General features: G+C 40.4%; 1 protein-coding gene across 3 annotated transcripts; it reads left to right on the top strand.

Moving 5' to 3' along the window:
- Positions 1-27,447, top strand: MGARP (mitochondria localized glutamic acid rich protein). 3 transcript variants are annotated; one of them, XR_008819000.1, is made up of 7 exons: positions 1-218; positions 1,909-2,012; positions 3,021-3,123; positions 7,729-7,989; positions 22,430-22,588; positions 23,299-23,422; positions 25,854-27,447. XR_008819000.1 is itself a non-coding variant. In XM_056321919.1 (7 exons), the coding sequence occupies exons 1-6, from the start codon at positions 134-136 to the stop codon at positions 23,343-23,345; spliced, it is 759 nt and encodes a 252-aa protein (XP_056177894.1). In that variant the 5' UTR covers positions 1-133; the 3' UTR covers positions 23,346-23,347; positions 25,854-27,447. The 3 variants fall into 3 exon arrangements, 2 of the variants coding, with proteins under 2 accessions (XP_056177894.1, XP_056177905.1); XM_056321919.1 differs by having other exon boundaries at positions 23,299-23,347; XM_056321930.1 differs by having other exon boundaries at positions 7,729-7,974; positions 23,299-23,347.

Below are 27,447 nucleotides of genomic sequence, written 5' to 3' on the forward strand. Positions count from 1 at the left end.
TGGCCCCGCCCCGCCGCGCAGCCCTCAGCGGGGACACGCCGGGTATCGGTGTCTTGTGCCGCGGCCGCAGCCCCGCGCGGTCAGGCAGCCCCCGGTGCCCGCTCCGGTGCCCGCTCCGCTCCCGGCCGCCGCCATGTATTTCTGCAGGGCCGCCTCGCAGGCGCTGGCCTCTCGCCTGAGCCGGGCTCCTTCTGCCGCCAGCCGCCTCAAGCAGCGGGGTACGCGGGGGCCGCCGGGGAGCGCGGCTCGGGTAGAGGTCAACGGGACGGCGGGGAGGACGCGCGAGGCGGGGCGGGAGGGGACGGGGGGGTGGCGCGAGGCGGCGGTGGGGGGGGACGGGCGGACATACGCGTGAAGGTCGCGGGCCGGGGGGCGCGCGCGCGGGGCCGGCCGTTGGCGCTGCCGGTTGCAGCGCGCGGCGGCGGGCGGGCGGGGGTCGGGCGCGGCTGCTCGGGCATCGCGGGGAGCCGGCTGCCTGGGGACCGACCGGCGGGGAGCCCCTGCCCCCCCCCCCCCCCCGGGGCGGGATCGCCCTTGGGGGCAGCGGAGGGGCCGTCCCCGCCCGCCGCCCCGCTGCAGGGGTGCAGGCTCGGTGGCGGACGGGTGTCGCCCCCGCCCCCCGCAGCGAGGGGCCGCCGGCGAGTCGGCTCCAGCCCCCGCGGGAAACACTGCGGGTGCGGAGCGCCTTGGGGGGGCCGTCGGAGCGGCGGTGCCCGCGGGGGGCTGCTCGCCGCGGGGGGCTGCTCGCCGCCGGGGGCTGCCCCCGGGGGGGCGGCGTGAGTCAGCCCGGTGTGGCAGCCATGGCTTCTGGCGCGTCCCGGGTTGTGTAACCGGGCTCAGCCCGCCTGGCCGCGCTGGGGGGCTGCGGGCGGCCTGGGCGCTCTCCCACCGGTGAGGTGCAGCCGCTGAGGGGAAGGTGTGCGTGGGAAACTACTGCCGAGCCTGTACAGAAACGTACACGGATCCATCGGGGTGCCTGGCTGCTGAAGAGGATCCTGAAGTGCGTCATGAGACAGATGATGCTAAACGTAATCCAGCACACGATGGCAATGTTTTGAGGTTGAGCCTATTTTTGCAGCTACACACGGCGATGCTCGGAGCCATTTTATGTTATTAAACATAAGCACTCTTTCAGTAAGGCGCTTGTCATCTGTGCTGTTCGCCTGGGATGAAGTCATGAAATTCAGCTGAAAGCTTTGTTGGTGAACAGAATTACATCTGTTTTCCATGCGTCTCTTTCTGAGAGGTACAGAAGAATCCAAGGCTATAGCAAGCATCAAACTAGAGAAACGGTGAACAAAAAATAAATGGCTAACATTGCTATTATAGCGAATATGCATTCAATCAGGGATAAAATTGTGTCATCCTGCCTGCCTCTGTACCCTGTTGGCCAATACTTGAGGTTACGGGCATTATCTTAATGTCGGTCATCTCTTTTGGGATGAAGGAATGCAGATTTGAAGGAAAAGGCTTTTTCTTAACACGCTCTGTTATTAAACTGAAGAGGTTTTGTTACTTCTCCTGATCAAGACCGCAGCGAGATGGAATAAGGACAGATTAATTCTTCTACGTACCTTAGGCAGGAACTTTTTTACATTCCTTTTTCTTAACATTCCTTAGGTAGTTCCTTAGTCTATATAGACTGCACCCAGTACTTGGAAGCCAACAGGCAGACAGCATAGTTGAAGAAATTCATAGGCAGAAAATTTTACACTCTTAGGAAGAGCTCAACCAAGTACTTTGTTCAGTTAGGCACCACACCCTGTGTTACTCAGTTGTACTAAAGATTGCTAAGCTGTACCTCTGTTTTGTTACACCTTTTTAAATTACCCTTTCCCATACAAAGTTCAGATTTTGTGATCGTATTTTAGCAGCGCTTTACATCATTTTCAATGATGGTTTTTATAGCACCTCTTCGCCAGATGTCATCTGGGAGTGTTCCTGGCTCTTCCGGGGAGACCATGATTTACTATCTCCTTGCTGGTGTTGCTGCTTTTGGTGGTTTATACTATGTAAGTGTTTGGGAACAAACCTGTTTGTGCTTGCTCAGTTGGCATGGTGTACGGTGTGTTCTGGGTTACAGAATATGGTCAAGACGCAGTCAATAGAATGTGAATGTCGTAGCATATCATTAAATACAGTCTGAAAAATTAGTTGAAGAGAACTAGTGAAACTGCACGCCGATTGCTTGCCTGTTTTGCTGTCGCTGATATCAATGTGTCCAAAGATGGAGAAGGGCACTTACATCGAACCCCTTGTCTCTTCTTGTCAACCACAAACATTAGGAATATCTCAGCGGGCAAGGCAGATGTGAAGTAAGCTGTCTGGAGCTGCAAGGGGAAAATTATTGGGGTTACTTGGGGTACAAAGAAAGATAAGAATAGTAGTTAGTTAGAGAAAGCATGTTAAAAGTTTTGTAAACATCTGCTTTTGTCAAGCTTTTCAGTAATCATTTTCTTCCCTGCATCTAAGTGTACGAGACTTTATGCTTCATGTCCCTAAAGCCATTTCATAGCTTCCTTCCACCACCCCCCAAGATCTGAGATAGTGACTAGCACATCCCAGAGAGGTACATGTTTCCCTCTCCCACAAAATAATCCTCTTGAATGGTAAGTAGCTTCTGCTTGTTCAAAATATTAAAATTATGTGATTGCATATCTGGGGGAATAACAAAAGCTCTTGCTGTCAGCTTTTTACCAGAGTTTTTGTTTTTTGTTTTTTGTTTTATATTCTGACTAATTGTCTTTTAAAATACTGTGTTCGGTTCCTGAAACACTTTGAAAGCTGCAGCGTATATTGTATTTGCTTTCTAACAATGGAGAAATACGAAATGTATAAATGTATTAGTGTAGCAAAACAGATTTAATTTATTATTTTTTTAGCCTTGCTTAGCGTAATTTAGTATGCCTTTTAAGATGAGCGGTAGCACTTGCTTAAAAACTCTTCTCTCCCTCTCCCCTCTTTTTGTTTGCCAACTTTGTAGGGATATAGCACTAAGTTTAGGTATAATTTCTTTTCAGGCCTACAGAACAGTCAGTTCATCCCGCAGCAATTATATTGAACATATGAATATTCTTCATGAGAGAGCTGAGGGGCGGAAAAACAAAACTTGGTCAAGCAAGGGTGAGTTGAGCTGTTCTCGCTTGTTCCCTGGGTACATGAGGATCTGGAACGGATTCCTAGCTTGTCTAATCAGGCCATAACCCTGTCCAAGTCCTTTTCTGAGCTCGCTGAGTGGGACTAAGGCAGAGGTGGTTGTGCAGTGTTCTGTTACGAAGCTACTTCTGCACAAATTTTGGGAATGGTCTTAATGTTTAGGCCATGAATCTGGCCTGTGATCAACCTGCGGGAGTCTCTTTGGATGGAAAGAGTTGATGTGTGAACAATGGTTTAACAGTTGTATATTGGATATTTGCATTTGATTTACTGGTAGCTTAATGAAACTTGACTAAATACATAATGCTGTCAAAATCAGTTTTGTTCTTTTGTTTGTTGGGGGGAAAGAGATAACTACCTTTTCCTCAGTCAACAGTTTGGCTGCAGGCCACCTGCCATCAGGGAACACAATAGGAAAAAAACAATGTTTTTAAAAAATATTGTAAATTGGACACATTTCTTGTCCCACAATTTTGATTTTTAATTCTTTTTAATTTAGGATTAAATCAAAATTGCCACCACCTAACTATATGGCAAATCCTTACTTAGCTCTTCATGCTTAAATAATTAGACCATGTTAGTTCAAATGCTTGTAATGGAATGTTGTCTCTGTCTACATCAATTAGTGTTACAGCAGCATTAATATAAAAGATAGAACTTTGGCAAGCATGGCCTTGCTAGGAAAAGCAATTAGAAAAAATGACTTCTTAAGGATGTTTTTATTTTTATTTAGTTGTTATTTAAAAAATAAATAATTTATGAAGCCATAGCACTTGAAGTTCTTTCTTATTTTTACTGATGCTGACATCTAGAGAATTGATTTAATATATTTGCATGCACACAAAACCCAGATTTGAATAAAGTATGCTGAGTTTAAATTTTCTTTTCAATGTGAGAACATGCTTTGAATTGTCTACCTCTAAAATTATTTCTTTTGAAGTTGTTAGTCTTGAAGTTCCACCACACGTGCTTTGGTTTTAGAACTTTAAGGTTACAGGTTTTAAGATGTAAAATGGCAAAACACCTAATTTCCTTTCTCTTGAGCAGCTGGAAGCGATACAATTTTTAAACTTAATTCTTTAAATGCTGAGAATTTGGCCACAATTTTACTGCAGTCCTTCCTTGTCGCTAAAATAAAAAAAAAAATCTAACCAGGACCAAGGCAGATATTTTCTCCCAGTGACCTAGTTGTCTGCTCTTCAGGGAAGAAATAAGGGTTACACTGGTTACATTCTGGCTGACAGTCAGAAGAACACGGTAGATGTGAAAGCATTAAGCAAACCTTCCAAGGCGCTCAAAATGATGTCAGTGTATTTTCTCTTTTCTCTTAAGGTTCACTTCTGCAAGGTACTGAGTTTTAACCCTAGTCTACCAAAATGTTTGAGTGGGATACCCGCAGAGTCAGTGGTGCTGTTGACCCACTGAAGGCTTTACCAGGGTAGCCTGAGACTGGGGTTAGAGCACTCAGTGCTCTGTAACTCACTTAATTCTGAGTTAGGGTACTCTCCAGACATCCCATAATCTGATGCCTTGCATTGCTTAGTAATTTACATAAATGTCACAACCAATGGCAGATAATTGCTGCCTCCCTTGTTGTTGATAGTAAGAAGTCCAAAACATTTCTAGGCCACACAGTGACCGCAGTTGAAACTTATTTCCTTTATTATTTTCGCTATTGGACTTCTGAATTAAGTGCTCAACCCAGAGTTTACAATTGGACTTCTGAGTAGCTAACTCCAATTCACAATACAATCTACTGTTGAATCAGCTCTTTTTTTAAATCCTTCTTTGCTCCCAACTGTATCCTCCGAAAAGAGGTTTCTGTTCTTACTTTTCCCATGGAATCCTCTGTGCTTTCTCCAAAGAATTAATATCTCTCTTCCTCCCCTTTTTTTCCTGTTCCCTGCATAGTCCCGTTTTTGTGTGTATCTTGTCACAGAGTGTTACCATAGTATTGCTTTTCCCAGAGGTGCCAGGGCAGCTTCTTTCCCCACACGTTCTTTAGATTCAGTTAGTCCTTATACTTTTTCACAGTAAGCCTTGCTGATAAGAGCAATCAAAAATTCTGTTCTCAAGGTAATCTCAATATTTTTTTAGGGTCACGTAAAATCAAGCTTCGAATAAGCTGTACGACAGTGCAGGTAACAATATGAAGTAGTAGATAGAAAAGCAGCGTGCCAAAGAGCACATTCATGGCATATTTGCTACATGCCCTATGGTAAGAGAAGAACTTTCTAGCTGGAAGAACTTAATAGCAGGGAGCAGCTGATCAGAGACAGACTGTCCGGATACAAATGATTTTTGTGATTTTTCAACCTGAGGAAAATTCTCCCCTTATGCCCAAACTCCAAGTGTCTGTTAGAAAGAACTGCATGTAGCAAACAAGGCTGTCAAAACATGAGAAATAATCACATGCTATTCTATGCTTATTTGTTTATTAGAGGGTTGAAATGATAGTTAATGGTATTTTAATTAATGATGTCACAAGTTTAAAAAGAGATCTAATAGCAAATTTTCTGTAGCTCTTCTGAAGTGAAAGCTACTCTCAAATTTAGGGAGGGGTTTAAAAAAGCCCCTGGCAGAAGCCTGAGTTGAAGTAGCAGTAGGAAATCTGGGACATCATTTGAACTGTAAAATGATGTTTGCCTTGCCGAACATTCTGCTTGCTTATTTAGCAAATACTGAGTTTTGTCTTCCATTTGTGTGTCTCCTTTAAACTTGTTCCTGATTTCCTTCACTTTTATCAATGACTTTTCTTTTTAACTTGATGCAAGCTGATTCAATCTTTCTAATCTATACTCTGCTTTTACACTTTCCAGACTAAAATACAAGGGAAATCTCTTTCCAAACCCGAGGAAGTTAAATACAAACAAAGGACAGTCGTTCACCATTGCGTACCTTGCAGCCTACCTTGGGATGACTTTATACCTTCTATTGTAAAACTCTATTCTTGTGAGACTTTAAAAGAATTGCCTATGTTTGCAAGGCCAAACCATATTGAGCTTATTACTGAACCTGCTTTGTGGAAGGCAGTTCTGAGATTGAGGAGCTGGCTGTCCTGAATGAATGCACTCTATATTTGACTGTCCAATAAAGTGTACTGAATGCTGAGCTTGGCTGTTAGTCTGTTCTTTGTGTAATCAATTTTAGTTTCTTCTAAATATAGCATTCTCTTAAAGGGACATGATCAGGTTGCATAATACAAAGCTTTGATTTTTACTGAGCAATGAATAGATTTGCGTTTAAACCTGAACACAAAAAGATGGGCTTGCGCTAGCATAAGGCATCTAGGGATTAAAACTGATCTGTTTAGTTTTTAAACAGATACGAAAGAATAAAATTCTGACTATGTCTCTTTAAGCTCTTTCTTTTCTATTCTCACTTAGTTTACACTGTATTACAAACTTCGTTTACAGCTATGTTTTTTCACATGGTGATTTGGTTCTAGTGGTAAACTTGCAATGAACACTTGGTATATAACTTTTGTTAACTTGATCTTAGTGCATGTTTGCATGGTGATTGTGCATCTTTGTTGCTTTGTGCTGTTATTTTTTGATGACTTGTCTCAGCTGAGTTTGAAGTAATGCATGTTTGGGAAACACTGGATTTTTCAAATTCTAAATGAGTCCAACCCACAGCAGTGTAGGCAAGTCTTTGAAAAGCAACTGGGACTTGTAAAAAAGAAAATGGTCAGTCATAAGCGGTCGTATCTTTAGTAAAGTGAAGGCTGACCATCTGCAATGAGCAAGTTATTTTCTTACTTATATATGCCTAGTTTCAGTAAGGGTCCCCTGTTTTAATCTGCCCCACAGAACCTACCTGTCTTCCTTGAGCGCTATGGCTCTTGCAGGGGCCACGGTGCATTCAGTATAGCTTTCAAGAGAGTGGGGTGAATAGGGATGGTCGTGTACCTGTGGCAGCGTGGAGCTACAAGATGGCACAAAACCCTTCTGAAAATTAATCGCTTGTTGAGCTTGGCATTCCTGTAGCTGTTGCCGGCCAAGTTAGCCACCTCGAAAATAACTGCACAAACTGAAGGCGCATCTTGGCTTGCAGAGCTTCTAAGCTGTGAGCCTGATGGATAATAAACTCCAGAAGAGCTTCTAGGTATGGTAGCAAATGTCTTACTGCCAGTGTGGTAATTCCACTGCTGGGTGCGAACGGGGCAAGAATCCTCCTCCCTCTGACACCCGTGAGTGCATGATCACTGGCCCTTTCAGCAGAGGGGGTTTGCAGCAACACTTGGTGGGGTCCTCTTTTATCCTTCCCTGCACTCCCACCTCTTGCAGTCACTTGCTTTAAGCCACAGTTTCTCTTCTTTTTACACTGAACCAGTTATGAAACTCGGTAATTAAGAATATGGTTTCCTCATCTTGTAAACATCTTTCTGGTGCCACATTAGACAAAGGGGGGGTGGGGTGTGTTAATTATTGATTACTTTGTGCGTTCAGATCTCAAAGCTTAGTTTCCCATTTTAAATTTAGATGGTGATGATGGTAAAAGGTAGTTGGTGAATTTCTGTTGCATGCATGCACTTTACTCTCTTTATTGTATTAAATAAATCCTTAAAAGGTGATGAAGAAGAGACGGCTGAAGTCACTGAAGCAGAGATAGCCACAGAAGAGGCTGATGCAGTAGCTGCTGCTGGACCTACAGCACAGGACAACAGTGCTGGACCTGCAGCACAGGATGAAAGTGCTGGGGTATCCCCAGAAACTGGAGGGGAGAATGACTTGCCGGCTCCAGATGCATCCCCTGCTGTAGAGGAAGCACAGCAGGAAGCTGCTGCTAATTTGGAAGTTGCTGCTGATTCAGAAGGTGCTACAGTGCAAGGTTAACTTATGAATGTGGTTTGTGCGCGTGTGTGTTGTGCGTTCTAAAACTCTGCCTCTTACTACAGAACATTAAGAACAAACATCGGTATTCCTAATGGAGTCTGTCCTGCAGTGAAAACTAATTCAGGTGTTGACATACCATGAGCATAACGTAATTAAGTTTATTAAATCAGTGTCTCTAAAAGCCTGTTGCCTGTGGCACCAGAGTTATTGTCTAGAACGAGTAGAATGAAAAGACTATTTTACTACTCCATTCTGGTTTTCTTCTTTAAGATCTTATATTAAGGAGAGCATGTAATATGATCAGTTAAACAGTTGCTTCAGTGACCTCGTTCTTAAGAGTTTGTTAAGGAATCTAAACACCATATTTCACTGGCCATTCCTAAGATATTCACACTAAATAATTATAGCTGTTCTGTTAACGTAACTTCAACAGAATCTTGCATAGCAACCAAAGTGTTGTCATGATCTCAGTGTTAAGGATATGCTAGGCTAAAAATTTCAAAATTCAATAAGTCGTCCAATTGGTATTAAACACTTAAATCAATTAGTGGCTACACATTCAGTATTTTGAACTGTCAGGGCATTTGAAGTATTTTGGTTTACTGTGCTTTTTAAAAAATCAGAATAAAACAAGTGCAAACCTATCCATAAGTTGCACAAACTACAGGAGTATAATTTAACTTGATTATTTTTTAGCACTTTTTTTATTATTATTAACCTGTAAGGATAGAGCAATGGCTTATCCTCTTACCTCTTGATTTGTTCAGCTTAAGTTGGAAGTGACACACATAAAGCAATTGCAATTTCTCAGTCAATAGGAAAGCAGCAAACATTTGCATCTGGTGTCTTCCATTAAAAAACAAACAACGACAACAAAACTTGCCAACCTATTATGAAAGAGAAACTTCACTCTTGATTCCTGTTGTGAAAGGGGAGACTTCAGTGTGGCTGTAGCAAGTCTGAAAATCACTGAAGTGGTTTTCAGCTTGACTCAAACATGGAATCTATACTGCACACCTGTGTTTGATTTGCTTTGAGAAAACAAACATCTACTTGAGAGAATATATCTAAAACACAGGTCAAGCTGAGGTGAAAAGTATTTTTGCCTGCTAGTCCACAGGAGGTTATCGTAGGATCTTGAAAGGTTTGAGCAGATTTCAGAATTTTCACTTTTTTCCTTGGTGACTCCAGTGAAGAATGGGTGCATCTTAATTGCCTTGTTAAGAGATGAACTTTAGAAATGGTGCAGCACTTCAAATGGCTGACTTTAGTGAAAGGTCTAGGTATGAATGGGATTTTAATTCATGTGTGAATAGCTCCTGTGCTTCTCTGCAAAACAATCCACTACAAATAAGATTTTAAAACAATACTTGGTCTAATGTGCTAAAAGTAATATACCTATTAAAAAGTACAAGTAAGTATATTTGTAGTCACTATTAGGGTTTATATATTTTTATATATATATATATATATAAATGCTTTAAGGTAGTAGTTTAAATACCTAAAGCCTTAAAAATTTCCATTTCTATGGAATGTTCAGACCATTTAATTTAGAAAGGAAGTATTCCGGTATACGTTACGGTTAGTGAATTATAGATGTTAAGAGATAAGTTTTACAATGTCTTACAGTAGTCACCTCTTGCTCTACAGAGCAATTGCAAACTTGCACATTAGGGAGTAAGCACTTGCTTGTATCTAGAAGTGGCTGAATATTCCATTCACAATGCTTATTTAAGAATATTTGATAACTGTCGGATAGGGTGTAAGATCTTCCATATCATAAATATTCCTGCCACTCTATTGAAGAAGAAACAGCTATTCCTGAGAAATGTTGTGCATAAGTGGATAAAGTCCGAGGGTCTAATTAGACATGGTGACTTCATGTAGTTAGTGGTCATTATTTTATAAGAGGAAGCATGTATTTTAACTGTTAGTTGCTGCTGGTGTTGGCTGGAAGTGGATGTGCTATTTAAAAGTTACTGATTTCTTAGATCTGTTTTCTCTGGCAACATACTTGCTGAAAAAAAACAGCACTAGAACAACACTTCTGCTATACTGATATTTATAAGGGTATCTGAGGGTTGTTTCAGGTGTCCTGTGTCTTGCTGCGGTAGTTGTTCTTTGCTGTGTGGTAAAGCTGGCAGAAACAAAACTCTGGGATATAAAATTGTTGAGAAACTTCTGCATGTTGTTTCTTCCTTCCAGCCTCTTATCAGGATATCACATATTAGCTAAAGCATTTCATATCAAGCAAGAAAAGTTGTACTTCCTCTCAGTAATTACTGGTTTCTAAAGCAGGGGAGTGTTCTCCCCAGTATAGCCGTTGCCTGATCTCTTTGACGTTTCTGGGATGTTCGGACTTGCTTCTGAGAACAGTTCTCTCGTGCCACTGGTCACCGGTGAAGACTTGTAAATAACTGTTTGTAACAGGCGTGCCGAAGTCCAGGGCGAGCCCTGGGGATTTCATAAGCGGTTCCATGAGGTTCCCCACGGGGCCTGGGTCCCGTCCTGCCCTGGGAGGCTGCAGGGGCTCGGGCTGCCAGCTCACCGCTCCTCTCCTCCAGACCCCAGGAGAACAGCATGGCTGCTGCAGCGCTCCTTCCCTCGCGTCTCCAAGGAATTGACAGGGGCCTCTGGCTCTTGACCTCGTGAAGGGTTTAGGAAGCAGCACGGGGTCTTGCAGGCACAGGCTTAAACAGGTATCCCTTTAAGCTGTGTAAAAGTTAGTTTCCACTGGCATAATACTTAAAATACAAGATGATGGCATTTTGATTCAGAAGTTCTCTGCTCTCTATGTACCGCTTTGTTGAGTGTTTGCCTGCAGTCAACAGTTACTTGTGCTTTTAAAAAAAGTAATTTTATAATTGAAAACCTTCTGGAAATACCTTTCAGTTTTGTATTTAACCATCTTTATCCCTTGTATTCTCTCCATTTAGAGGAAGAAAAAAGTGTTATCTCCATTTTTACTGAGGTAGAGAAGGATTTTTTCTTTCACAACTGCCCAGGAAAATGTAGGCTTACTTAGAAAAAGTATACTTATTTAAATAATCTTTATTATTTTTTTGGTAGCTTGATGTTACTTCTACAGATGAAGGTGCAAGTATTTTTATTGTTACCAGTAAAACTCTGCTTTTTCAAATTGTTTCTTTTAATCTATAAGGCATTCTGTAATATGTTTGGAAGTGCAAGACCATGGATGTTTGTCTCTAGTTCCAGTATACACAGATGTGTATGTATACAGATAACATGAATGTGTGATTATACATGGATGTGCAAAAAAAATCCCCAAACCAAACAACAAAAAACCCCAAACCCTCAACCTTGGAGGTAGGTACTTAATACTTAATCAGGATAATTTCAATTTTAAGAAGTTAATTACAATTGTACCTGGTGGAAATTTTCTCCTTGCCTCAATTTAAGCAACTTAGAACCTGCTACTGGTATCTGGAATTCTTTGAAATACTGTTGCCGAAAAAAGTCCTATGCCATGTTACTCTGTTCCCAAGGTTTTAGCTTCCTCTAAATTGTATTTTTCTGTACCTTTTTATTACTTGAGCTATTGCACTGTCACTCTTGGGTACTGCCTGATGCTGGTAAGTTCCCTGCAGTTCTCCTTCTAGTGTACTCTGTGGCTCGGGACCATAAATTAATATCAGTTTTTCTTCAGATAGAACAAATGCTATAAAATGCACAGATTGGCTGTGACTTTTAGTTTTTTATTGCTGCTATAAACTTTTCTCCAGCTCTAGTACTGAGGCTTGAGGTTTTAGCATTATCAACTGGAATAGCAAAAAAGCAGTTAGCCCAAACCCATGCTTTCTTGGACTCCTGACTTCTGTAGTGTGGGTTCTTTTCTAATTTTCGAAGTATTAAAGGGTGTGGTCTTCTCTGTTATTTCAAACACCGTTGGAACGAGTAATGAGGTTTGGGGAGGATTAGTGTGTGAATGTGCCAGTGTTTTCCATGTTAAGCATTGGATGGCATTACAATGCCAGTTGTCTGCAGCCTAGAGAAACAAATACAGGCTGCACTGGACAGGAGTTCCTGCTTTCTGGGCAGGACTTTTGCTGACCTGATCACGTAATGATGCCAAGCAGATAAAACCACCCGACATGACTGAGGTATATTGTTTTTGCCTGGTAAGTTACCAAAATCTGGGTGCTTGTTGAAATGCTCTGACGCTGGGAGTATTTTGAAAATTGCTGAAAAGTCCTCAAAGTGATTTGCAATTGCTCATACTTCTTCAGAGGCTTTCAGAATGATGTTGCTCAGTAGGACAAATACATCCTTCCAGTCATCTGTTTGTATGAGATGGAAGGAGGAGGAAAAGCTGTGCAACCTGCAGCTCTTTACAGCTGTAGGTGCTGGGTAAGATGCAGTGTGGGTAGGGCTGGACAGACCTGATCCCTTATGGTTATACTACTTGCTCACAGTTGGACCTCGTGAAAACAACCACTTTTTTTTCTTCTTCTTCTCAGCCTTGCTTGTGTATGTCAGAAGCATAACAGGCCTATTAGTGGCCGTTTTCATACGTGTAATGTCATGGCATGAAATGTGTCTCTAGGTGTAGACTGGCCTAACAGAAGACAGAATCAGGGAAAGTATATCATCTGACAAGGTCTGTGCTTAATTACCAACTGTAATAAAGGTTTTCTATTCTGAATCTTCTTTTAGAGGATTTTTTTTCTCTTCATTGATTGTGGTAGACTAAGATAGCTAAATTAGGCTGTAGAAAATTGAATTACGTGAATATTATCCTACTGGGGAAGTATCCACATCTCTGGAACTTCTGTTGGATGTTTCTGCTTCACTTTTGCCACTTTCTTTATCTGTCCCTTGAGCTGCTGCGCTAATTTTTTTATCTCTCTGATTGCCACATACTGGACGCTGGTCTCTTCTCTCTTCCTCCTGTTTTTCCTTCCTGAAACTAAGCTTGTAGACGAGTCATCACAGCATAACAGGAAAATCTCTGTGGGAAGAATATGAACAATATTTAGAAAAGACTTCTGTAAAAGTTGTGAGCACCTGAAGGCACGAGTTGTAAATAGGGAGACTGGTTTTGATGAGCTTAGTTGAAAAGAGAATTTTACAGCGTGCACTGGGCTGGGGAGGAAGAGTCCAGTAAAATGGAAAAAAACGTAGAACTTCCCAGCTAAGAGTGCAAACAATTAAGTGAGGGACAGCTACATTAATTAATTGTTGTCTTATTTGTCTATTGTAGAACGAGGGGACAAGTAGCTTCTCAAAAAAACATTAAAGCTGGTAAAAGGACATAAAGTGAATAATGCCTAAATGGCTGACACTATTAAGGAGAAAACAGATTTGCTGCTTTTTACTAATAAAACATTTATAACTCATTGAGACCTAAAAAAGATCCTAGAAAAACTTTATTTCTTTAAATCGGTAAGCAAGAACTCACTTTGGTGAACAAAAACTGTTGGCGTTTACCTTGAGTAGTATTACCTGTGTTATTTGAAAAAAATCTTTAAATACAGCATGCAGAGGAATACTATTAGTGTCCTGCTTCAGGGAAAATGGCAGCAGGGACTCTTTTCTGTTCTTGTGTGGTGGAAGTTCAAACCAGAATGGTAATGGTGGGGATTTTTATATTAATTTTTGGGCAGCGTTTGTCATTGCGGAGAGAAACATTCTTTTCAAAAAACAACATGCCGAACTTAGGTTGCTTCTTTGAAAACAATGTAAGTGGGTAAAACTTGGTGCATTACTTTGTATGAAGAGTGTATAAAGTATTTTAATGAAAAGTTGTGGTTTTTTTAGAACTTCTGGAGGATTTCATACATAAAATTATTAGTACATTTTCATATATGCTGTTTATGTCAACTTGCACTAGTTTTCCTCGTGATCCATTCCAATCAGTGGTTAGATGTTTAAACCAACCAACCAACCACAATGTGAATTGCTTCTCATTGCTACAAATTCTTGTTACAGAATATAAACTGATATACTTGAAAATATATGAGGTATTATAAACTATTCTGGATTAATGTGGTATGCACTGTTATGCTTTCATTCTTACGATTACCGGCATCTCTGAATCCTCTTTTAATCATCCATTGTGGAATAAGCTCTCTTGAAGTTAGTCTTCTGGTCATTAGTATGAACTGATGAGGCTTTTTTGAGGAACTAGTAACTTACATTAGGCACAACCAACCTGTAAAATGTTTAGTTGGTTGAATTCCTTTCTTTTCTTGCTGTATGCAGTGTAAAAAAATTTTTTTTTCTTAAAAACGTGCTTCATTACACCATGGTTTAGGCTCTCGGCTGGACCCCATGGATTTTTATCTGGATTACTTATGGATGGCTTGCAAAAAGAAAAAGCTGCCGTATTTTTACAGTGGCAGGATTATTAGAAATCCCAGCCTTCCTTTGTTCATCAGTTTCTCAAAGACCTTGGGCTCTGAGCCTCTGGTTCAGGTTTAATTTATGAAATAGCTGACATGCCAAAGGGAGAGAATTCCCGACGCCTGTGGGCGCAGGAGGCGAGGGTATTGCTAGGCAGGGAGGGCTGAGGCTGCTTTCAACAGAGTCGTTGGGCCAGGGCAGTTCTGCAAACAATTTCTTGAGGTCCGCCTGGGCTTTGGCAGTTGCCAGCCATGAGTTGCTGTCCTTTGCATTCAAGGAACTGATCAGACTGAAAAATAGCAGTTGTTTTTCTAAAGAATTGTTAGTTCCCTGATTTGGTTTAGCATGTAGAGCTGAGAGGTTTATTTTTTCGTATCTGAGCTCAAGTGCTGAATTCACAGTGTCAGGGAGAGGAGGTGGTCTGTGGTTAACCATCTGGTAGATTTTTTTCCTTTTTAAGCCCAATGTTTAAGTGTTAAGTGTTTTTCCTTTCTGAAGAGATGGATACCGTTCTCTAGCTGGTTGTAATCTTAAATGGTAACTGAACTGCCAGTGAGCAGAGAGAGAGCATTTCAGGTAGTCCTGAGTGACATTCCTGGTGCTTGGGATGTCCCAGGTGGGTATGTCCAAGCCCTCCATGCCGAGATCGCTGCGTCTTCCTGGCCAAAGGAACCTGAAGCACTTGCTCACTTTACAGGGACTTATGCACAGACTTGCCTATTTTGTCCCCAAATGACTTGGTGGTTATTATTTCCCTCTCTTTGTATTGCTGATGTGGCTGAGGGTGGTTTGAACCCCTGTAAGTGGTGGGAGGAGATGCTGAACCCAAGTCAGCCATACGTGGGGTGGCAGGTGGCTTCTGATGAAAGGAAGAAAGGGGACCTTGGCTGTCACCACCACCTCAGGAATGAAAACAGAAGCCATTGTTGAGTGAACTTCTTTTCCATTTTCTTTAAAGTTGATGATGGAACCAGAATATGTGAAGGTGGTCTTAAGGGGAGTCGCAGTTTCTTACTGCAGCTGCTGTGTTCTACCCTGGATTAGATGCGAGGGAGCCAGGTACCCCCGCCTCTTGTGCTCTGTTTTGCAGCCTCTCTCAAATACATTCTTGAGTTATTTTTCAAGGATGGCAGAATTTGACTTTTAAAAAGTGAATTCTATTCTACTATCAGTTTTCCATTAGCAGGTCTTTAAACTATGAAAAGGAATAGGGAATATTCTGTTCTGCCTATCCTCACGTTTAAGGGGACGTCCCGAGACCCTCAGGGGACCTTACTGAGGAGAAGCTTTATGTAAACAAAAGCATCACATTCTGGGATGATTGTTCTCTAAAAGACTAAATGAAATATTGTTTCTGTTTTCACAATTAAATTGGACTTGGTTATGTTATAGGCAGCTTGAAATATCAAAGCTTTGTTTTGTACTCCAGCTTTGGTTTGTGTGCTCCAGGCAAATTCCATTTGTATTATGCTGGCTTACTTGTATTATTTTAGCTTTATAAAGCCAAATTCTTCTGCAAATAATATTTTTTAAAGTAATTGATCCTGAATTTCTGCATTACAAGATATCAGCCTCATCTTGACTGCATAAAAAGAAAATTCATGATATGAAGGATACTGCTTTACATGAAATACTTCACTCAGGAAAGTATATATTTAAATATCTTTTGAAAATTGCAGGTAACCAGTCAGTGCTTGTTCAGATTTTTTTGTTGTTGTTATTTCTAACTAGGAAATACCTATTTTAAAATGAATCAAAGAATTAGGATTAGAATAAAAATATGATAATTTTAAGTGTATTAGTAAGGAAATGCGAAACTGGAAAAAAAATATAGGCTGTACTCTTGAGAAGGCTGTGGTTATCGTGCATGATCTTGTTATGAAACTTCCATCCTGAGAGAGGGTGTAGAAATTCCCACCTCCCCCCAAGCAAGGGAAAAATTGAATATGGCTTTAATTTTAAAAATATCTGGAACAGCTGCCTTCTCATATGTATTGTAAATAAGGAAAACATACTTACAAAGCTACTTAAAAATACAAGGTAAAACCGTGAAGTCCAGTAAAATTTAAAAATATAACGTACAAGTTAGTTTAATTAGGCTATTTGTATTGATCATCTAGAAATTGGTATCAATAGATAATAAAAAGATTTCAACACAAAATCACCCTGAACAAGGAGAGCATTTGCAGCAGTGCTGAGTTGACTGGCCAAAGGTGGTAAAACTTGCTGTAGGAGTGAAATTCCGAATTCCAGGAGTGCCTCCACACTTTTTAAAAAAATTGGGACTTTTCCTTCTTTTAATGCTGTTCTATGAGAGACAGCTTCCTGTGTTTTAACATGTTAAGAGAAATATATATTTCTTTCACAAGGTAAAGTGCTTCACCTGCACGGGGAGAGAGGAAAGCAGTTCTTTCCTTCTTGGAATAATTTCTTTCTGTATGTAAAATGAGTTTTGTTTGTTTTCCTAACAATTAGTTGCTAACTAGCTGCTGCTTCAGTGGAAGTGTGGAGACCTAACCCTCACATTAACAAGACTGATTTTTCTGAAGGTCTGCTCTAAGCTTTAAAGCAGTAGTTTAAATTAGCACTAAAGAAACCTCAGTGTTCTAACAAAGGGAAAGGTTCCTTGCTCCCAGAGTAGCCCAAGCTTGCTTAGACAGGAGCAGAACTTACTCTTGACTTGTTGGCTTAACTCCTCTTAGCAATGCTGACGTGGCTGTAGACGTGTAAAGAAGTCAATTATTTGTTTCTTCTTCTTCTTGATCTCATATATCCTGTTGCATTGTGGTCAATGAAAGCTGACATATGGAATAATACATATGCATTGGAGAATTGGCAGCTTACTTTGTTAGCTTTCACACATGGTAAGTGGTATGAAACACAGCTGGGGAAATCCAGCTTTGTGAACACTGAACACTGAAGCCTGACGAGATATGCCCTGTAGAAATGCTATCGGAAACAGTAGCTTCTACAAAAATTCTTGCGAGAACCAAGTTGTTGGCAGATTTCAGATTCCACTTAGCCATCATCCGCGCCAACTCAGTTCTCTCCATACCTCTTTTTCACCTGCCTGCTTCAAGATCATCCTATACTATCTTGTTTCCCCAGCGCTATGACATGACTGCCAATGTGAGCTGGTTTAATTTTGGACTAGAGCTTTGCATTCCAAACAAAAATCCAAGCTGATTCTGCATTAAAAAATCCCCCAGGGAAGTTGGAAAGCTTGTTTTAAATGCTTGAAAGATTTGGGGGAAGCCGCTATGGAAGCAGTAGGGTCTGGGTTCTGAAGGTCAGTCTGTGTGCATGGGGTTTTGTGTTGGGGGTTTTTATTATCAGCAGGAGAAAGTCAATCTGTATGTGTGGGGTTATTTTTTATTATTGGCTGGAGCACAGATGAGTCAGTCAGGGCAAGCAAGTCCCTGCTTATTGTGCTTCTCTGTTCTGCTGGGGGAATGCTGAGCTCACTAATATTCAGACAATTCAATTGACCATCATGAGAATGCAGAAGTGCCCTGGATTTGGGCTGGTTTATGTTCTACTGTGAATGCACAGAAATGTAGAGTCCTGCACTCTCACAACTGTAGCACTTGTGAGAGTAGAAATTGGGTCTTTAAAGACTGCAGGAATAACTGCTTTGTACAGGAAGCAGCTTTTTTTTCCTCTTTATTTATTTTTTTCTTTTTTCTCTCCACTGACATGGTAAGGATAGTTTCCTAAAAGTTACGTTTCTAGGTGGAACTAGATGCTGGGTATTGTGCTAACAAGCTACTGGAGCTTCCTAATGCTGCTGCCTTATTTAAAAATAAAAGAAGTTTAAACCCACAAACCTAATTTCCTTTTGTCTGTAAAATAAATTTCCTTTTCTGTATTCACTCAACTCAAAACAGATGTGTTTTCATAACATAAATGGTTTGGTACTGCGTTTGGTGCGTATGTAATGTGCTGCAGGTGCTTGCCCCATCATGTTCTGTTCCTGCGTGTGCAGTTTGGAGGGATGTATTTCTCAGAATATCTTGTAAAGCAGGGGAGCTGAAGGCCACTGGAGAGTGCATATAGCTATTCTGGGCAGAAGCAGGCAATATTTTTGTTAGGGTTCAGTATTAAGAGATGGATATTACCCAGATGTTGAGTGATGTACTGGTGGTTGTGTAGTGGAAATTATGTCAGGGGTCTAACTAGCCTGAGGGTGTTTGTCCTCAAAATCCTTGGTGTGTTAAAATCCCTTTGAATGCTTTCAAAACAGCTGTTGATGCAGTATGCAAAGCCTAACCACTTTCCTAATGTTAGTACACATGATTAGTTTGATTTCTCTGAGGCCTGAAGTTCTATTGTATTACCTTTTGTTGAAATCACAAGGAAGTTAAGCTCCTAATTCGGATCTGTAGGTGTGACAGTATATACAAATGCCTAGCAAAATGAAAGAAAACTGTAGCCACTAATACTGGGATGCAGCTGCTTATCCCAGGGGAAAACTTAAAATTGACAAATGCCTGGTGAAGGAGCACAAGAAAAATAAATACCAGTTTTTCAGGAAAAATAATATTATGCACAAAGGCTGAGATTTTGCTACCATGTATGAAACTGTGAAGCATATAGCTTCTGTAGAGTAATATATCCTACTAAGATGGGGACAGGATGGGACCTGACACTTCACTCAATGAACAGTAAAATTATGAAACCATTTAATTCCAGTGCTATTGATGAATGATGTTGGGACTTGTGTCCCAGCTACAGAATTAAGAAAAAACCCCAACCAACCCACTTCTGTAAATCTAAGAAGAAACTAAATAATCAAGAACATTCCCATTTTTGGCAGATTTTAAATTGTATGGGTCAGGGTGAATCATTTGATTGAGACAAATTTGGCTGGAAAGCTGGGAGTGGGTGTTTTGTCAAAGATCTTAAGGAGCTGAAGTAACATTGTGTAATATCGATAATAAAGTAGCTGGGCATTCAGCAGAAAACCTAATACCAACAGCACTTAAATACCATGTGTCTTCATTGCAGTTGAACAATGCAGGTTATTTTGTTCAGTCAAAGCCTGTAGAAATTGTAAGAAAGCTGGCATAAATAGACAAAGTGGGTTGTAGTCATTGCTGCAAAAGGAAATACGGGGACTTCACAATTCCAAACCAATCCTCATTCAGAAAACAACACAGAACCAATTAAGATGCTGTAACTCCTCTACAACTCTATTTTGAAAAAATAAGATTATTTTTTTTAGTATTTGAACTAACAAAAGTTGGAAGTCATTTCAGTTGCATCTATTAATTGCTGTAGAGTTTCACAACAGGCTTATCAACAACTTTGCAAGAATTGAACAGACAGGAAAGTCAAATCCTTCTTCCAAGGATTAAGGAAAATGAGTCATCATTGCACCACGCATAGATTAAAATCTCTTTTATGAAATAGGGTATTACTGCAGGATTTCACATGCAACAACTGCAAGAGATTAAGCTGGACTGAAAAAATATGAAATGCATGCAGATTAAAAAAAAGGGGTGAGGGGGAAGTAGCACTTAGATTAAATTTAACATCCAGGGAAACAAAAAGAAGTTCCTAAACTTTGTAATGCTTTGTGCTACCAGCTGATCAGTAGGAGAGGATGCAAGGTACTCGGGCAGTGTCTCTGGTATTCCCTGCAGAGAAGGGGCCATGTGGCAGTCCTGATTCTGAAAGAGGCAGGGGACTTCAGCTTGCCAGGTCATCATTCCTCTGGTGTTGCCCTGGGATCACAGCAGTTCCCTAGGGCAGAGAAAAACATGTTGACCTTGTGAATGGGATACAGAGCATTTGTTCCAAGACCAAGCTATATACGAACCACCAAAAAATACACGGAGATTTGTTTTGGTATCTCACATTAATGCTCAAAATGGCCTTAATGGTTATAGACTGGTTCTTATTTTCATGATGCTGCAAGCAGCAAAAGACACTTGGATAGCTTGTTGTAGTTGCAATAGGCCAAAAAACTGATGCCAAAATGATCTTCATGGACCAGTCTGAACCTTTGCTGGACCTTAAAGCATGGATAATGACTGGGTACAAGCTGCCGTGGCTGGTGCTGCCATGAGCAAGAGTGCTTGGGCTGCGTGCTACTGCCAGCTTTCTCTTCTTGAAAAGAGCACTAAGGCTGTGGCAGCAGGAGGATGGGTCCTATGAAACTCTAGCCACGTGTGCTCAAGGAATGAGGGTGAAAGCCACTTGCATGAAAGTACCAGCTGGAGTTTTCTGCAGTAACCAAGGACAGTCACTCGTATGTACAGACACAGGTTTTCAAAAACACGCCTGTTGCAACCAGGCCCTTTGTCTTTTAGGGAGTGACAGCTACTCTGCAGAGACCTGGATGGACATGTGGGAGGAATCCATGTTTTGTTGCAGTAGATTGCCTTTCTGATAGCTATAAAGAATAATTCAGACCAGAGAGAAATAATTTAGTACAAGTGGTATTAGTATTAGCATTTGTTTTCAAGGCAGATATTCCTGCAGGTGACAAATCAACACAATTCCCATTGAAAGGAAATGAGGTTTTATTAAAAAGCAGGGAAGTTGATGTCGGTCCCTCTAACTTGCTTACTGATCTACTCTTCTTAGTGCAAAAGAAATTAGAACACTGAAACATCACAAAAAAGAAACAAAAATTGGGAAGATGAAATACTATAAGCCAGGGAGAACCTTTTTGGTAATATAAATGGAATGTTTGATGTTGCAAACTCAAAACCAGCAGCTTGTTACTATAGCAAATATATTGCATGACATCAAGTGATGCTAGCTATAAAATGTCTAATGTTCGGAATTTCAAATGTACTGGTTTTATTGCATAGCTGTTCCCTATAAAGACAAAGGCAGCAATTCCCGATTTTTCTTTCCTGTTGCTTCTTCAAACTTCAGTTAATGTTCTGCAAAATAAAGTGGAATAGTTGATCTTCAGAATATGTTGTATTTAAGTAGCTGCAAGCTGATGCTTGGAGAAAGGCATTGGGATGTTAGCTCTATAAAACTCCTATTTTGAACTTCTGATGAAGCTGTTTAGTTAGCTGTATTTAGTATACATGTAGCTTAGTATAGGACACCATTTATAACAACAGTCCCTGCAAACCTTACCCTGCCGAGCAGTTAAGGTGTGTGATGATGGAGACCTCCAACAGGAAGGTTAGAAGAAGCTGGTAAGAGAGAATTTACTCAAGTACCATTTAATATGTAACCACTGGATGATGTGCTCAGTCTCCCTGCAGAGTGTTATCTGTATAGATACACATTACCTATCACGAAGTTTTTGTGAAGATAGATTGCTTTATCCTTAAGGAGTATTGAACAATGGCTAGTTGGCAATCCCGCTACACTGGAACCACAGCCTGAACCTTCCACCTGATGTTAGGATATTTCTATGTCAAAACTACCTGTGATGTCTTTGCAAGGTTACGTGGGGTCTACGTGTAGTGTCCTATGGTATGGATCAAACTAGGATTATTTCCATGGGAAGTTTACCATTACTATCTTGCACATTATTAATCATAGAATGGTTTGGGCTGGAAGGGACCTTAAAGACTATCTGGTTTCGCTCCCGCTGCCATGGGCAGGGACACCTTCCACCAGCCCAGGTTGTTCCCAGCCCTGTCCAGCCTGGCCTTGAGCACTGCCAGGGATGGGGCACCCACAGCTGCTCTGGGCAACCTGGGACAGTGCCTCACTGCCCTCACAGCAAAGAATTTCTCCCTAATATCTAATCCAAATTTACCATTTTAATAGTTGTACAGAAATAAGAAAATAAAATTAGGGTATCTGCGAGAGAATGTACATGTTAGAGAATACTTACCTTTGTCTAAAGACATAAAAATAGCTCATGTTTGTAGTTTTCTGCCCCAGGGATGGGAAAAGTCAGACCTTCCCCAGAATTCCACTCGCAAAATTTTGTTTGCATGATAAAATTAATAATCTGATAGATCCTGTTGTCTTCAGTTACTTCACACATGTATGTTAGGCAGGTACTTCGTGCTTTGTGAGCCTTCACTGCTTTCCCTAATTTCTGCTGGTGAATGGAAAGACAAGACGATTCTCTCCAATTTGATTCATAGAAACTGTGAGTGAAGTCTTGGATGTTGCAGCTTCTTCTACCCATGAGGAAAACTTAGACAGTGTCAAGGAAGGAGTAGCCTCAGCAGCTCAAGAAATTTCTGACACATCCTCAAGGAGTGAGGACATTGATGCTGAGGAGTCGGGGCAAACTTCAGAAGGTGCAGGAGTACAGCTGGGTCTGAAATGTTTTGTCTCTGAAAAGCACTAATGGCTGTTTGCGCTGAACTGGCTGCAAGAGCATGCAGAACTCAAGTGATGCAGTGTGGCTGCTCGTGATGACTGTGTTTGGCATCATAGTGTTAGCCGAAAAATTAATTTTGGAATGATAAGCCACGTAGTAGAAGTAGGTATCGCTAAATTGGATCGCAGCGGTGTCTTGAGCTCACTGCCCTGCTAAGTGGCTAGTTGCAAAGTTCATTAGAACAAGAAATTCTCCCTTGTACTGCATGGGTTGTAACACACTTTTTTAATATCTGACCTAATTTGAAAGATAGAATTTTGTAAATTATATTGCTTTAAAGAGAAATATAGAGCATGTGATATTTATAAACCTTGCAGTGTTTCAATGCAGCTATGAACAATCTTATATTGCTATTGAAGTTGGACGATATAATTAAATGCAAATAAAAATGTGTGTTAAAATCGTCACTGGGGAGATTTTCAAAGGAGTTTAGAAGTTTGGCCTCTAAACTCTTTTACAATTAGAAAAGCTAAAAGGGAAAATGTCTGCATGCCTAATGTGACTTTGTAAATTGTATCCTTTTAGTCCAAAGGATCCTTTGGACTAAAGGAAAGAACTTACTGGATTGTTCGTCTTTGAGTAAGTTGTTTCCAATGTTTCTCATTGGTGTTTTATCTCCATTTTCAGTTTCTGTGGAGGAGAAGACACCTGAAGAAGTTGCTAATGAGCACTAAAGGTACACAGACAATTGCAACATGCGGTTTCCCACTCTTCACCTTTCTTTTTTTCTCAGTGGCAGTTGCAGCATGTGGTAAGTCTGCACATGCATTCTGATGGTGTTCTGCTCCCAACAAGTACCATTGCTGGCATCTTTTAGAGGCTAGGGAGCAAAACGTTTCTATATCAGTTGTCACACTGGGTATTTATTTATGGCTTTATCTTAGTCTCATGCAAACTGGATAAAGACCCAACTGTTGTAGCTTTCTTCTAGGCAAAAAGCGTACTTTGGGCATTGGTTTAAATTACAGAGATGCTGGACTTCTGGATTATTGTCCTGTACAAGTGACCCTTCTCTTGTTATCCTCAGTGTAAACACGATGAGGTTGTAACCTTCTGGACTGTTTTTTTTAGACATGTTTTTTCATGACTAGTCTCTCTGCACTTTGAGTTAATGAAAAATATTAAATATAATATTCTTAATATTTTTCTAGTATCTTGCTTATTTATAGAATAAAATACTTTGTCCACAATGTTCTTACTATTTTGCTATTCCCTGTGACTCCCCTTTCCAAAATGGACTGTAAGATGGTGACAGAAACCTGAGGGAATAAAAAGTTTGGCTGAAATATGAACATGAATCTTGGTAGAAAAGATATTAACTGGAATAGAAACAACTGAAAGCTGAGCAAATCGACTTCCCTGGTCAGGAATTCTCAAAATTATTTTTGCTGCTGGTTAACAATTCATACGCTAAGTCCTGGCACACCAATGCAAGAGGAGAAGACAACGGAGCAAATAAAGTTATTTTTCATTGCATCCTCAAAACATATATTCTAAATGCAGTTATACAACCTCATCATTGTGTTCCAAGGCCTTCACAAATGTATGTTTGCTTATTCCATCATCCACTGCAAAATAAAATAAGGTAATGCCTCTTATCTTCTGGTGATAAGAGGTAAATATTGTTCTTAAACTGCATGGTCTTTTTCCAATGTTGTCTTAGCATTCAAAAGTAAAAAAAAAATGTATCAAAGCAAAGCTAACCCCACAATTATAAAATAATTTATAAATGCTGGAGTAAGATATGTTCCTCTACCAAACAGAAATAATGTGGTTTAGTGAGAATAATGGTGTAAAGGGGAACAGATATTTAATGAATGTGGGTGAGATGTACAGAAAAGTTGCAAGGGTTTGCCTCTCAAAACTTTTTGCTCAAAGTGAAAGCTAGGGGTACCTGAGAATAGCACATCAGAAAAAAATAAGTTACCAAGAAATTCTCCCCATTCTAGGGCACATAAATGCAGTGATATAGAGAAAGCAGTAGTTAGGAATCTCCTCCTGTAAACATCTGCAACCCTACAGATTGTTGCACTGTTATTGCAGAATTTGATTTGGGCAACAAACGCCCAATACAGCCAATCTAATTAATGAAGGCAGAGGCAGTAACTGAAAGCAGTGGGAGTGGGAGGGAGGGCAAGCTGGAGGAAGCCCTTTTGATGGAACAGTTTGAACGCAGGTGAAAAATAGATGAATCTGCTACCAGAATACAGGTCTACTGAATTCTGCTTAAACTGCTTGGCCTCTTTTTGACAAAAAAAATTACTTTTTATGACTGTAGCATTAAAAGCTTACAAAAAGGGTTTCTTACTGAGTTCCAATGTGATCTTGTTGGGAGGAAAACAGGTTTATAAAATATTTTACTACTTAGTGCTGGAAGATTGCTGGCTTACTTTCTCCAGTTAACAAGTTGAGCAACCATGCATTCCCAGTCAGGAGATATTTTTACTTTTTTTTAGTGTATGTTTTTATTGTAAACACTTCAGAGTACAGACCACAACTTTTAAGTTTGCATTAAAACACATACTTTTTAAGGAATTCAAAGCAAAAATCAAACAAACAAAACCAAAAGAATGTTGATGTGAGAATCAAATCAGTATCCAGTTAACCTTAAAACAAAATACTAATTATTTGGTGAAGGAATAGAAGTAGTAGTAATGGATGAATTCCTCAGATAAACCTTGAACTGATGCTGAAAGCAAGCCTGAGTAAGAAAATACAATTGTTCCCCTTTTTTTCAGAGTACAGCAGTTCTACTGTGTGTGACTGTTGGCCCCAAATTAACATTGCTATGCAGCTACTTATATCAGTAATCTCGGCAAACACAATTGGTTTACCTCATGCTTAAAGTTAAGCAAGTAACTATTTGTAGAAGTAAGGCTTAGTGGAATGTGTCCAGCGTGCAGGGGAACTCATTTATACCTGAACGACAGGGCTGAAGATGAGGGATTCCTTGAAATTGGGCTTTGTTGTTGGTAGCAGAGCAAGTTTTTACAAGCCATCAGATAAGTGTGATTTATGCGGCAGTTGTGTTTATATGCTGTAATTCACTGAAGTGATAACCTGCAGTCAAATTTACAGAGTGCTTTGAATGTTTGCAATGAAACAGACCTGATGAATCGTCTGATGCTAAACATCATTTATTGTTGCATCCTCTAAACCAGATTCTTTTTTCTTTTTCCCAGTAAGCAGTGCTGAAGCCTTTGAAAAGTTTAATGGAAATATTTGTGGCAATCAACCAGCTGATTCCCATGTGAAACCTTATACTCTTCCTTGGAGACATAAAAGAAATTGTGCAGTTTTTCATACCACACACTGCTCCTTAGGACCAGTATTCAATGCTGCAACAGACAACCTAATACTGTTTAAGTTGGTTAAAGAGATGCTTCTATGATTAACGTCCCTGCTTTAGAAAGTAGCATCCAGTAATAACTGTCAAAGCACCACCCAGCATGTAATAAATCTATGTGCTAATAGAAACAGTAAACTTAACTGAAACCATGTCAGAACTCATTCTAGGTCTTAGTTGTCTTATTCTGTACATTGATTTCTTACTTTTTGTTCAGACTTTGCTGCATAATTATAACATTGTAACATTCCTGGCTAAAATTTAAGTAAAAGGTTTTAACTAAGTTAAAATCTTATGAAAATTACCTGCTAGTATTTTTACATCGGGTCACAGGGAAAATAACAACCTTGTTTGCTGCCAGGTTTGGATTTACAATTGTAAGCATAGGGCATTTGGCTGTACAAGATCTAATTTTCCCCCTGCATAAACATTTTAGATGCTACCCTTCCTTGCACGATAATATCCAAGAGTAAACATTTTTAAGGCTCCTGCTTTGAGAACAAAACCTATTTGCAAGTAGTAGCAATAGGTAATTTATAGCATGAAAATCAAAATAACACTGGTTGAAGTTACCATCATTGATCGAAGTGGTAGCTCCTGCTTTGGGGATGCTGGGCCCTGTTCCTACCAAACTTCATGCAGCTTGCTGTAGTCTTTCTGCGTTGTTCTGTCTGAGCAGGGGCATGTGGGAATGGCGTAACAACGCGCGTGGTGGTTTGAGAGAACACTCTTGTACAAGTCGTGAGCAATTCAGGCTATGGTAAAGCTCCTCTCTAAGCACTTGCAGGTGGCCGGCAAAGTCCCTGTGAAAGGCTGTGCCACAGGTGTTCAAATGGACAAGGATTCTTAGGGACTAATAAAGAACAGAACAGCTAAATAATCTCATCTTGTTGGTATTATCTTAATGAAAAAACTTATAATGAATAATGGATTTGTATGACATTGTTCTCCTGACCCTCCACTGTGTTATATGCATGTGCATGAGTGTGCATCTACTAGAAAATTTTTCCTAAGAGCTGTTACAGCCATCACAGAATGGTGATAATTCTAAATCGGGGCCAAATAATGTATATTATACACAATTTGTACAGAAAGCGTGAATTATAAAGTGTATCTGACTGCCTTCTGTTCAAGCAGAACTTTGGAAAAATGTTGAAAGGGAAATCAACAGCATTACAACATTCCTACCCCATGGCACAAAGCAACATATGCTCCTTCCCCCAGTGTAAAGCAAATTATAATAGCGTTCCAACAAAAATGTAGCCTATTGCCCCTCTACTGGCTTAGGAATAACTGGAATAATGCAGAAGCAAAATGATGCTCCTGAGCTTCAAGAAGCCATACCACAGCCTTCTGCTTAAAGGATAAAGCCACTGTGATTAAATGCAATTTTTGTAGACAAAGCTACTGGAATAAAAGTCTTAGACTGA

The sequence above is a fragment of the Falco biarmicus genome, chromosome 1, assembly GCF_023638135.1.
Source record: "Falco biarmicus isolate bFalBia1 chromosome 1, bFalBia1.pri, whole genome shotgun sequence".
Classification (NCBI taxonomy): domain Eukaryota; kingdom Metazoa; phylum Chordata; class Aves; order Falconiformes; family Falconidae; genus Falco; species Falco biarmicus.

Coding starts and splice junctions, on each gene's coding strand:
- MGARP (XM_056321919.1), top strand. CDS start 134: ATGTATTTCTGCAGGGCCGCCTCGCAGGCGCTGGCCTCTCGCCTGAGC. Junction 219..1,908: donor CAGCCGCCTCAAGCAGCGGG/GTACGCGGGGGC, acceptor TGGTTTTTATAG/CACCTCTTCGCCAGATGTCA. Junction 3,124..7,728: donor CAAAACTTGGTCAAGCAAGG/GTGAGTTGAGCT, acceptor AATCCTTAAAAG/GTGATGAAGAAGAGACGGCT.